At 44.2% G+C, this 12,470-nt stretch overlaps 1 protein-coding gene across 7 annotated transcripts in view; it reads right to left on the reverse strand.

The window, feature by feature from the left end:
* tanc2b (tetratricopeptide repeat, ankyrin repeat and coiled-coil containing 2b) overlaps positions 1–12,470 on the reverse strand; it is a 121,495-nt gene that overhangs the window by 32,815 nt on the left and 76,210 nt on the right. For 3 of the 7 annotated variants that reach the window (XM_029527142.1, XM_029527140.1, XM_029527143.1), the window contains 2 exons: positions 8,367–8,483; positions 2,435–2,583 (listed from right to left, as the gene is read on the reverse strand). In XM_029527142.1, the coding sequence (XP_029383002.1) occupies positions 2,435–2,583; positions 8,367–8,483 (266 nt within the window). Of the gene's footprint in view, positions 1–2,434; positions 2,584–2,884; positions 3,023–8,366; positions 8,484–12,282; positions 12,328–12,470 lie in introns of those variants that run through there. The other 4 variants (XM_029527141.1, XM_029527145.1, XM_029527146.1 and 1 more) reach the window with 3 other exon arrangements.

Consider the following 12,470-nt stretch of genomic DNA (forward strand, 5'->3'; position numbering starts at 1 on the left):
AGTTTTTTTTTTTTTAAATGCCTTTCTTAGTAAAAAAATAAAAAAAACCCTACATAAATGCATCATTTACTTTTTTATTTTTATCTGAATGATAAACCAATAAATTTTTTGTTTCTTTTGTTAGACAATAACAACAATGATTGCATCAAGCCTCTTAATTGTACTGGAAGCTAAAACCAATCATCAAGTAACACGCATTGTTTTAATTTTACTACAGTATACATTTATTATGAAGGTCATAGATTGCAGTGTTCTTGAAGTGGATGGATTCATGCTGAGTGGCGGTCGTACTGGTTTTTCAAACATGAGGAGGAAGTATATTAGAACAAGGTCGGCTGAGTTTAGAGGAATAAAGCTTTGCAGAGGCAGAATATGTTGCAGAGCTGTTGTACTAAATTACACATGGAAGCTGTATGGATTTATCTGCATGTATGTGACAGAGAGGCCAGTGAGTGCATGTTGGACTGTACTATTGGCTTTAGGGTTTGAATTATTATCAACACACTGCCCTTTATTGCACACGGCCTCCGGGTCCTGCTAAGTGCAACTGAGCATGTCCGGCTGATTGAGTACAAAGAGGAGGAACAGTTTGTCACACTCCTCCAGTCAATGCTGCCCTCTGCCCTCATCATGGATGGGACCGCTCAAGTGTCACGTTTACAGGGGCTCGATCCAGGCACAAAACAAACACACATGCATGTGGACACACGGATAAACTTCCAAACCTCTGCGTGGCCACGGCGACTGTGCAAAGCTCTATGTGCGGCGCTAATGAGCCTTGCCTTGTGCAGGCCTGACCTTAACCACAACACCAGAACTGGATTGAACTGGAAGTGTTGCGTCTATCCAGGGAGCGGGAGCATGAGAGTATGAAAGGCAATTAACTGCACTCTTCTTGAGTTAAGGTCACCGTATTCCATCACCTGGTGAGGTCTTGCTGCAAAGACATCACTATTACAGGAATTCATCCATCTCAAAGAGAAGATGGGAGATAAGGTTAAAGTTATTGAATTAGTGATACGAAAAAATAACAAATAGGAGCAGACCTGCCCGTGGTCACTATTTCTTGTTTAAGTAGGCTGATAAGTATCTGGCTTCATTAACTAAACTATTAAAGAGGTCAGTTACCCATTCATGACGACAAACATTAAGAGAGACTTTTACCATTACTGGTGAATTAGCAATATACGAACAAACACTCCTACTTGCTAATAGATGGTGTCTTCATGCAGTCTTTGCCATTCTTGGTGGTTAATGAATCAAACGAAATTGCAATCTAGAGAACAGTATTTGGGGCAGATATCTAGCGTAATAATAAGTTTCTGCTGTTTGCACGATGCAACTGGGTGCTAGTATGAGTCACGTCTCTAAAAAGAGCCGCTTGAATAAACCTCTCTCAATTTATACACCCCCACTGATACAGCAGCGCTCACATCAAGCGCAGGCAGGCCATCAGTCTAATCGCTTATCCACAGTGCTTTAGTGCAAACCCATACCTAGGCCTGTTTGAAATGCCACAGCAACAGGTTTACCCCCCTCCCACTCCCCTCTTCCCCATTTCTCAGTCTCCCTCTCTCTCGCTCTCTGCAGCAACTGTTTTTCTCCCCTGGCTTGGAAAATTCATATCCGTCAAATCAGGTTTAGGTAGAGAAACCAGGGCATCTGCTACAGAGCTTGAAGCAGGCTTGTTGTGCCAAGAGCTGTTTGTTGCACAACTGCCAAATTCACAAGCAGAAAGTTTACCGGTGCAGGATGGGAAACGTTACGCCTGACCTGCTGCACGTCCAAACCCAGAAACCTGCTTTCAATAAGCACATTTAAAACTGCTCCGGGATTTAAATAATTAAAAAGTATTTGTTATATAAAATTCTAATTAGACGGGTAGATGTCTGCTGTTTGATGAAGAGGCGCTGATAAGCCCTGAAGCCAGTGCACCATGGTGTCTGAGGGCAATTCAAAGAAAAGTCTTTTGATCTGGGTATCCTGACTTCTAAACATCTGTCAAGAACAAGAGCAAACAAGGATATTACGGAGATAAACGTCAAAACAGATCGAATCTAATGATTGCGCATTTGCTCAAGTTCCCAAAAACAATCTCTCTCAAAAGAATTGTGCCAAAATCAAATGCACGATAAGACAAATAGACCACGATGAAGCATATCAATTGCATAAAAGCTGGTTAAAAAAAAAAAACAAACCCACCAGTTCCTTATCTTAAATCTAATAACCTGAGGAAATGTTTCCCTCCAACTAATTTAGACATTGACAGCAGTGTGTACGTTTTTAGTCAAGTGGTACTCCTGAAGTTTAAAAAGACAGAAATCCCTCCAAGAATTAGCCTGGCATGTCTGTCAAGCCCTCAAAGCTTTAAAGACAATAAGAATAATATAAATAAATAAATAAAAAGGGGCCAGTTCATTAGTGAGTCCATTACCTGTCTCGCCTCGGGTTCCTCCATGCTGTACTGAGTGCCGGCTGGCCCCTCACTCACTTTGTCTCCCAGAAGGAAACCCAGGCGCGTCATCAATGTGTTGGCTGCCTCATCCACCGACGGAGGGGGGCCCAGCTCCTGGCTTGACTCCCCTGCAGAGGCAGAAAGATGGATGGAGGAGGAAGGAGGTTGGGGAGAGGAAGACAGCACAGAAGAGAGAGGGGAGAAAGAAGGAGTAAAAAAACCATGTTTCAGTGGTGGCTCGTATTTTGCCATTTTGACAGAGACAGAGAATAATTCTAAAATATATCAGGTCTGTGTTCTCTTTATCTGGAAATGCTAAACACACAGTACGCCTGCTGCACTTGCTTTTGCATAAACCACACCAGCGACAACAGACCCACACAGGATTGAGAGCGGCCGCGTTCAGGACAATGAAATAAAACACCCTACCTGAGTTTTGCCGTAGCTCAGAGCTGTGCATTAGAGTCACATTCCTCAACGGCTGGACGTTTTGTTTGAGGTGTCCTCTTACATAAACTCCAAATCCTTCTAGCCACAACTACAAGAATCCTTTCAAAGCATTTGCACAAAAAAAAAAAACCTCTTCACGCTGACTAACAGAAGCCTGCCACACTGACGACAACTCCTTCCGCACCACTCATCACCACTGCAGCTTGTGTGACGTAATGAGATACGCCCTTCACCTGTGTGTGTGTGTGTGTGTGTGAGTGAGAGAGAGAGAGAGAGAGCCAGTGTGTGACTTCTCAAGATAAAGTGGGTGTGTATCCACCTCTCTATCCTGTTTACACAAGAATCCTGGTGCTAAAGGGAGAGAAAACACCAGGGTGAGCCTGTGTGATGATCAGATGATCAAAAACCACACGTGCACATGCATGCACATACACACACACACACACACACACACACACACACACTCTCTCTCTCTCTCTCTCTCTCTCTCTCTCTCCCTCTCATAAAGCTCAGGGATTGCAGTTGTCAACTTTGCACCAATACCCAAAACAAAAAATCCCCTGATGACTTCATCTTCTTGCCCAGTTGCCAGGTTACTCTCTACCTGTAACAAAGCGTCAGCTATGGTGTCATGCTTTTTCAGTATCACCTGGTCGTAACACCCCAGAGGTGGAAACTATATCAATTTCATTTCTACTTTATTCACCAGAGTGCCACTATCAGGAAAGAAGCTTTAATTACTCTGTCTGCTGGTTTAAAAAAGAGGAACTAGTGGCTGAAAACAAAAGGCTGTATTTGGATGTATGAACCTCTGAATTGGCCCAGACATTAAGGACAATGCAGACCTTTTGGTATTAAAATAAACAGCGGTGAGACGGGGACAGCCAGTGGCTGAGCCAGTTTTCTTCCTCCTCACCTGTTCTCACCGTGTTTTCCGGCAGGGCAGGTCGGACCAGACAGGCAAGTACTCGTGCTGAATCCTGACTGATGACCATTAAAGACGTACAGACAGGCAACATAAAGCCCGGGCTCCCCTCTGCATTCGCTCATGGATGGAAAGGCAGCGTGCGACTGTCAGGATCCTCATTAGATTTACTCCAAAGCTTTTTCCCCTCCCCTAAGAAGATACCCGTCTTTCTTACTCAGACAGCTTTAAAGCCAGTGGAGATGGCATGTCAGCACGCCTCAATAAAACACACACGCACACACACACTCAGAGCAGCAGCCAATAATGAGGTAATCACAGCACATCAGGCCCAAAACGGCTAATTACGCATGAGCCTTGATGAGATTGATATGGCTGCTCACAGTAATGCAGCTGGATACATTTATGAAGGCCTCCAAGGTCACTGAATCCAAGAGCATCCTCGGAGGAGGAGCGCCGTAATGGAGACGATGTAGGTAGATGGAGTTACTACTTGTCCTTCTAGCTAATATCACAGGGGACAGCTGACGTGGACACAGGACTCAGTGGGAGAAAACTGCCGGCAAACAAAAAGCAAAAACATCTGTCCACCGATCCGTCTGAATGTATGCTGTGTGATTTTAATGGCAGCATGTGTCTGTCTGGTCATGGAGGAAGCGAAGGCTTCCCAGTTGACAGACTGGTAGTAGTAAGCAGTGAATACATTAGCACCGATTAGTCAATTGCTCTGGGGGGTTTTGTGGCTGTGACCGTGATCAAACAGAGGATTTGTCTGTTGCATCTAAGTCAGGGTTTTCGCTCATCTCTGTCCGTGTTCGTGCCGTATCTGTTTTAGTTCCCCTTTTTCTCTCACTACTGCCTCTCTTGTTTGTAGCCAGATGTCGGACAGTCATCTGCAGTGGCGGGCAGTTTGTCTGTCTTTCATTTCATGTGGGAGCAAAATCTCTAATCTGGATGCCGGAGCCCACAGTCACTCCCTTGAGCTAAGCACAGGCTCTCCCTGTGTATATCCCTAAACTGTCACACAAACTCTGTAACGCTGTCAAACACACGGCTGAGGCGCTGTTGTTGTTTGGGCGACTACGCTGTAATCATGGGTCTGCCAAAGCCAATCAAAAACCAAATGTTTAATGTGGTGATATCACAGCTCTTCTGTTTCATCAACATCATTTACATTTGTTTCCAAAGTTCCCATATTTTGCGATTTTACAGTATTTTTTTGTTTGTGTAACATCCATAAGAAGATACACTTGTGGTCTTAAGAACCAAAAACCATCCTGGTCTAGTTTCACCTCTCCTCTCTCAGATTTCTCTCTGGAGCTCCTACAACAACAAATCAGCCAGTTTGTTTTCTGAGCAACTGAAGAAAAAATGTCCAGATTTGGCTTCGCTGTAACAAAGTTACAGAAGTTCTGCTGACTTAATTTAAGGCCCAATTTCTCAGTATGGCTTGTGTGCATTTTTCTATGGCCTTGGATAATATTGTAATAGTAGTAATAGTACAACTTTATTAATCCTGAAAGTACTCCCATTTACAGTAACAATACGACATAAAATACAAAACCTAGACCTATTTATTATTCAAAAGTGTAGGTTACCCATACTGATTCTATCTACAGGCATAGATATACACCCATAATATTTGTAGATTTCTTTCTTTGTGGCATTTCTTTTTGTTCTTTAAATACACATAATGATGATCACCTCTTAGCGAAGTCACTGCATCTAAATGGCATGAAACTTTTATGTCAGCACTGAGAACATAACACCCATGTAGAGAAAAACTCCAGGCGTTTCTCATCACTGTGACAACACTGAGATCCTTAATGATCAAATTTGAATACGACAAAAAAAAAAAAAAAAAAAACAACCAATCATCAGGCTTAAAACATCTCTTATCCCTCAACACACACACACACACACACACACACACACACACACACACACATTAACACACACTCCTCTCCATAGGATTCCTGAGCTGCGAAGGAGACAGATGGTTACCATAGCAACTATCTTTGCGCACAGCTAGGAATGTGTTTCTGTGCAAGCGCATCTGTTTCTCCCCGGCCGTCCACAGATCTGCCCTCACACACCGTGCGAAGGGAGAGGGAAGCATGTGTGCTGCAGGCAGGGGACTGGACGGGACAGGAGATGGTATTAATAGGCCCGTGCCGCAGGTAGGATAACACACTGGTGGCTTCCTGTTTCACCTCTACCTGGCAATTTTAGCTCCGCAGTCCACAGAGTGAGTATATTCATTTACAAGCAATGACACACTCCCTGAAGAAACCAAAACACATTTTCCAAGTAGATGAAGATGCAAAGTGAAGAATACATCAGGAGGAGGTGAAAGGTGGAAATGAACTTGCGGCGACCAAAGGAAGTGACAACAAGGTAGAATCACACTTCTTTTAGAGATTTGGGATAAAGGATAAAGGAAAATATAAATAGGGACGAACATACAAGCACCAAATTCCATCTGCACGCACAGGCAAAGACATCGTCAACAGACCAGGGAGCTGAAGACTGATTTAGAGATGAGGAGTGAATTTCACATTCCTCATGTGCAGGGTATTGATATTATCTACGTAACAACAAGCACATGTTTCAGATATAAAAACGAGCGATGACTCAGGGCGCCCGGTCTGGGTTAGGAGGGGGTGATGTGCTGGTGTTTACTACAAGTAGAGACTTTACCACCCTGTTTAACAAACCTCTTGGCCATCGTGAGCTGTGCTGCTAATCAATGACCAGAATCGAAATGTCAGGTATTTTATTAGCAGTCACATCACATCACAGGGTAGACACACAGAGACAGACAGAGACCAGCAACCACTCACGCTCAGACGATTTAGAGTCACCAATCATTGGACGGTGGAAGGAAACCAGAGTATCCGGAGGAAACCCACGCAGGCACGGGGAAAACATGCAAACTCCACAAAGAAAGGCCCCAGGCAGGGAACCGAACTCGCAACTTCCTTGTTGTGAGGCAACAACATTAACCACTATGCTGCTGTGCTGCCCGGAAGATAATTTTAATAACATAATTATTATAAGAAAGGACCTCGCCTGTAGTATCCACACCTAGTCTGAGTATGTACTGTAAGAACGTTGTGCTAATACGTCATTAGAAAAGCTTTCACTTCATAATATATGGAAGCTGGCTGGTTGTGAATTTTATGAGCTATCTCACAAAATATTCACCAGCCATATTTACGACCCCACAAATTTCTTTGTAGGCCATAAAAATCAGCTGATACCTGACTTCCTTCCTTCTAGGCAAACAAACAGTGCCAGCAGCAGAGTATGGACTGGCATGCGATCAGATGTTTAAGTCACTGCCCTGCTGCTGCTCATGCCAGAGCTAAGATGTCCATCTGTCCACCTGGGGAGGTGCGAGTCCTCACCCATGAAAACTCATCCCAGCCCTCCTGGTTGCTCTCCAGCTCATGTTGTTATTGCACAGACCGGCAAAGAATTCCTCCTTGTAATCAACCATTTTCCTGCTTCAATGGCAGCAGAGATTACAATTTCAACCCTGATGTGTCACATCTGCAGGAGCTCATCACAACTCATTAGGGTTATTCCACAGTCTGCTTCACAGACTGGATTCAAAAATAAAGCCAGGGTCAACAGAGTTTCCATCCATGAGATTCAACAGAACTCCAGGTGCGACAGCTAATGGGGCTTATTCTACAATACTTCATGCTATCTAGACTTAAACAAAAATGAGAAATACTGAGGCATATATATTCTAGGTTGTCTGCATACACAGATCACCTACTTAGAGCTCCCATTGAGCAGAGATTCAGCAGAAGAGGCTGGCAGACGGAGAAGGCTGGTAGCACCCTGTCCACCATTTCCCTCCAACTTTACGACAGTCAAGCCCTGAAACCCCCCATGACAATTTCCCTCATGTCTTCATCCAGCACTGGGGTGCTGCAGCATTGTCCAGCTCTGTTTAGAAGTCCACACCGGCAGCCAACACACGTCAGGAAGCTTACACTGTGTTTCTCAGTGGCAACAGGAAGAGTGGAGGCAAGATGAGAGAGCAGATATACTAGAACCAAATCTCAGCAGAGTGCTATCCTCAAGTGACCTGCTTTACTGTGCAAGGAGGGCAGGGAAGAAGTGGGGGGAGAGGGTTGACAGGGATAGATGGGGGAGGGTTGGGGGGGAAATCTGCAGGATTACAGAGCAACCGGCGACTGTGGACAGAAACCAGCGGAGGCACCTAAACAAGCTCTGCGTCCGAGGGGCAGAGTGGAGTGAGGGAGCGGCGAGGGAGGATTAGAGCGTCAGAGAGGGAGGAGGCGGTGAGGACAGACACTGTGGACACCGGCGAAGCGATTTCATTAATGACCTTAGCAATGTTTGCGTCTTCACAGCAATAACTGGAAAAACGGATAAATCCACCCCCCTCATCCCTTTCTGTCTTCTCTCTCTCTGCTGAATTCACAGGAAGGACCTGACATGCAAAAAAAAAAAAAAACTAAGACAACGAAATGAGGGATGAGCTGGCCAGAAACTTACCAGGGCAGTATGTGTCCAGGTCTGGATTCTTGGCAGTGGTGGAGGTGTGTGTAGGGGAGCCAAGCTCTGATTGTGGAATGCGAGGGCTCTCCACAAACTTTGCTTTCCGCAGAGGGGCTGGGAGCAGAAAGCATACACACACATAGAGAAGGAGACAGCATGCACACACATAGAAACAGACGCGCACGCACACACACACACACACACACACACACACACACGCACACGCACACAAATCAGGGAGATGGAAGAAGACAAGAAAGAGAGGAGCGACAGGCACAGGACAGAAAGGGAGGAAGACAGAGAGCTTACTTGAAGCAGCACACTGATTAAATGAACATATCCTGAAGGCTCTCCGAGGCAGCTTTGTATTTGCTTTGGGTCAAAAAGCTAAAGCATGAGTAAATAAGCAGCATGAGCAATCAGGTACTGGGCTAAGGGCAAACCGATTCACCAGCCGAGCCTCAACACACCGCGAAAATGTGACACATCACCATATTTCCCCTGTATGGGCCCACATTTGACTCACAACAGTCACAAACAAGATGCACCTTCACAGTGAAAAGACCGAGTGGGAGCTTGTTGTGTCTGTTGTGTCTGAATATCGTCATCACACCAACAATGCAAATAGGACCCATTTTAGGAATGTCCTCGCGCCTGAGTCAAGCACATCATCTGAAACATCCAACAGGAATACCAAAGAGGGAGGGAGAGAGAGTGTCGATGGCTGGGGGTGGTGGCTGTGACACGATCTTTTTCTGGGTTCTTGGGCACGGCACAGGGAATCAGAGTACCTGTTACCCTGGCCGACTTTCAAAACAAAGGAGTCAATACCAACATTATTCATACAGAGAGAAGAGCCAAACTAAACTTTACCACTCATTCAAATAATTAGAATTGATTATAACAACTTCACGAGGATGGTGCTGATTCTGTTCGGCATTTTTGTGTTCATAGTCGAATAACGGATTGCCAATATCAACTAAACCATATGCAAGGCTCACTGGTCTAATCTAATCGTTTTGTTCTGTTTGTAGGGCTTTGGGATGGCCAGAGACTGTGCATTAATTGTTGTGGTTAAATGAGAGTTTAAAATAGATCATATACTGTGTATTGTATGTGAGTGTTAACCTTTCTTCTCATGGGTGAGTGCACACGTCCACAGCTATCTGCTGCAGCAGCACGGTGCTGAAGCAGAGTCAAGGGAACAGGAAGTCATGAACAGCAGCTGAAACACATGTCCAAACGGCAATGAACAGGCTCTTTACTACTTTTGTCTGAGGCTTGTGTTGCAGTTAATGTCAGTATTGTGCACATGCACGTGTGTGTGTGTGTGTGTGTGTGTGTGTGTGTGTATAAAATGGGTGGAGACCAGTTCTCCCTCTGCCTATATAAAGGAAATATGATACATCAGACCAAACTGCAGCAGCACAGACTGCTGGTCAATGAAAAACGCCTAATGTGTGTGAGGTGTAATACAAAGTACATATGCCTGCATCAAAACTCAACAATCATTTAAACTTACTATTTCAGCAGGAAATAAAGGCTAATTAATTTAAAGCTTAAAGATCTTGTCATTGTCTAAAGCTTGCTGAGACATTTGCGCAAAAAAAAAACCCAAAACAAAACAAAACACCTGGTTCCTCATCCAGAGTCTATGTTCTCCACCAATATCATTCAAATCTGTTGTTGAAGTGTGAGATCCTCTGCTCACCAGCATGCACATAGTCAGACAAACGAAAAACGAAATCAACTTGGCAGAGCAAGGAGGGAAGTACTGTCAGAAGCGTGTGCATGCGCGTGAGGTTGACGCGTTCGTTTGCCACACGCTCGTTAATACTGTGTTGGTATGGTCTGGAGAAGACGCTGGTAATTGACCACATCCAGGAAGTGAGCCAGCACAGATGCCACAGTGAGAAACTACAAGTGACAGCCAGGAGGAGGGAGGGACTGTAGTTATCCACGACTGGATCAACTGCCATGACAGGAGCTCTGACAGAGACATACTTGATGTATTCTGCCTGACTAACACGCTGACAGAGATCTCTCAGATCCCGCTTAAAAAAAAAAATAAAAAAAAATAGTTGCGTATTTAATCTGGTGTTTTAAAAGTAGATATTAGAAGCATCAATCTTAACAATTTATTCATGTAACATTGCGGCATGGGAGGTAAAACAGTGATTAAAATCTAACATTAAAAAAACATGACAGTAAATACATAATTAATGACTATAATTATATTCCTATCCACACTTATTTGCCACATTTCCAACTCAAATGTATGGATGATATTTGTTTACGAATTATTCATTTAAGAATGGAGCTTTGGACTTCCATGTCATTTCACTTAATTATTAGTCTTTTGCTTCAAGGCACTGGCAAAAGAATCCAGATTGAAATTTAGTCTGTTCACCCATAGAGCACTTATCTTTATGCGTGAACACAACTTCAGTCTTCAGTCTTTAGCCAAGCAAACAATTAGGAAAAGCCTTTATGTACCCGTCAGCGCATGAGAATTGAAATTAGTTAACAACCCTTGACCTTTGGGAGGAAAAAAGGTGTCTTTTTCCTGCCACTGATTGCGAGTCTTGAAACATTCATGGTAAGTCACAGAAATAGTCTGCGCTCTTTCTTTTTTTTTTTATCCTTTGCTTTATGGCAAAGCATGCCCAGCCATTTACAAAGTTTCTTTGTTTCTTTTTTTCAAATCACAGCCCTGCCATGTTTTCATAAGCTGAACTTGTACCTGTAACAGCTTGTAAAAAGCTTCAAGGGGAGAGTGACAGACTGAGCCTTCACGTGACTGTGTGTCTGCAGGAGCTGCATGAATATACCAGCAGTTCAACCGCTCGTGCTGCTGAACACCAGCTGAAAATGTCTGTGCTGAGAGACTGAAAGCATTTATATCATTTTTTTTTTTTTGATAAACTGTGGTGAATGGGAGATTACCATTCCTTTTGTTTTTATTTTATTTATTTATTTATTTTTTTTGCCTGCCTGCCTGCCTGATCTCACCTCTATAAAATGGTGAAGTGAGACTGTCTATTGGAGTAAATCCCCTCGATAGCACTGGCTCCAGCAGACTAAATCCCAGGGACTTCTTTCCTGCAGTTCTGTTGTCACTGTGTGCCAGGCTGAGGTTGGGTGACAGCGTGATGGATGGCAGCAGGCAAATCCACTCCTCTAATGAGCTTATGAATAAATATATCTAGTCTGTGTGTGCAGATGCACGTGGCTGTGAAATAGATATTTATTACATGCTCTAGATGTCGAAGTGTGAATATGAATATGCATGCGGCATGTATGCATGTCTACATGTGAGATTAGAGAGAGAAAGGCGGGGGGGTGGGGGGCGGTGCAAAGAGACTGGGGACAAACAATAAGCTATAAGACAATGTGAATATTTAAATGGATCATCTGTATTCCCAAGATTGTCAGCATCCACGCAGGCGCTGCCTTTGGTGAAATTATCAACAAATGAAAAAGCAAGTCAATATTGTGATTCTAATGCAGAGGGTGTCTTTTCAAAGAAAACAGCGCGCTCAGACTCAACCTGGGTTTCTGAAAAATAAATTGCAAGATCTAAATATGAATTAGAAACTCTAATAGGCAAGGCACAGTGTCTCACTGCTGCAGCAGAAGAGCAGCCGATAAGCTGGCAAACAGAGACATTTCTACAGCAATGAAGCGTCATCTGCTCCGTCTCGGTTACATGTGACCTCAGGCTCCTGATCAGACAAAGGCATAGGTGCCCACACACGCATGCATTAATATACACAAACAACCAGAACAATAAAATGGGTGAGGGCATACATTGCCCAGCTGTCTGCAACCCAAGCAGAGTTTTGCAGAAATGCGGCCCCAGTAACCATAGCAACAGCAGCAGAATTCATGAAAAACCATGAGTCTCGTCCACCTTTCCAAGGTGATGGCAATGCATTTAACCGGAACCGAAAGCTTCCGTTTGCTGCTCAAATGTAATCGAGCAGCTCCGAGGAACAGACGGCTCGTCCCCTCGTCCCCTTTAGCTGCTGGAACTGAGGCCCTGAGCCTTCAGGCCGCCACTGTTCTCGTCAGCTGTGGCACAGAGAAACATGAGACATC

This window comes from Echeneis naucrates, chromosome 19 (assembly GCF_900963305.1).
Source record: "Echeneis naucrates chromosome 19, fEcheNa1.1, whole genome shotgun sequence".
NCBI lineage: Eukaryota > Metazoa > Chordata > Actinopteri > Carangiformes > Echeneidae > Echeneis > Echeneis naucrates.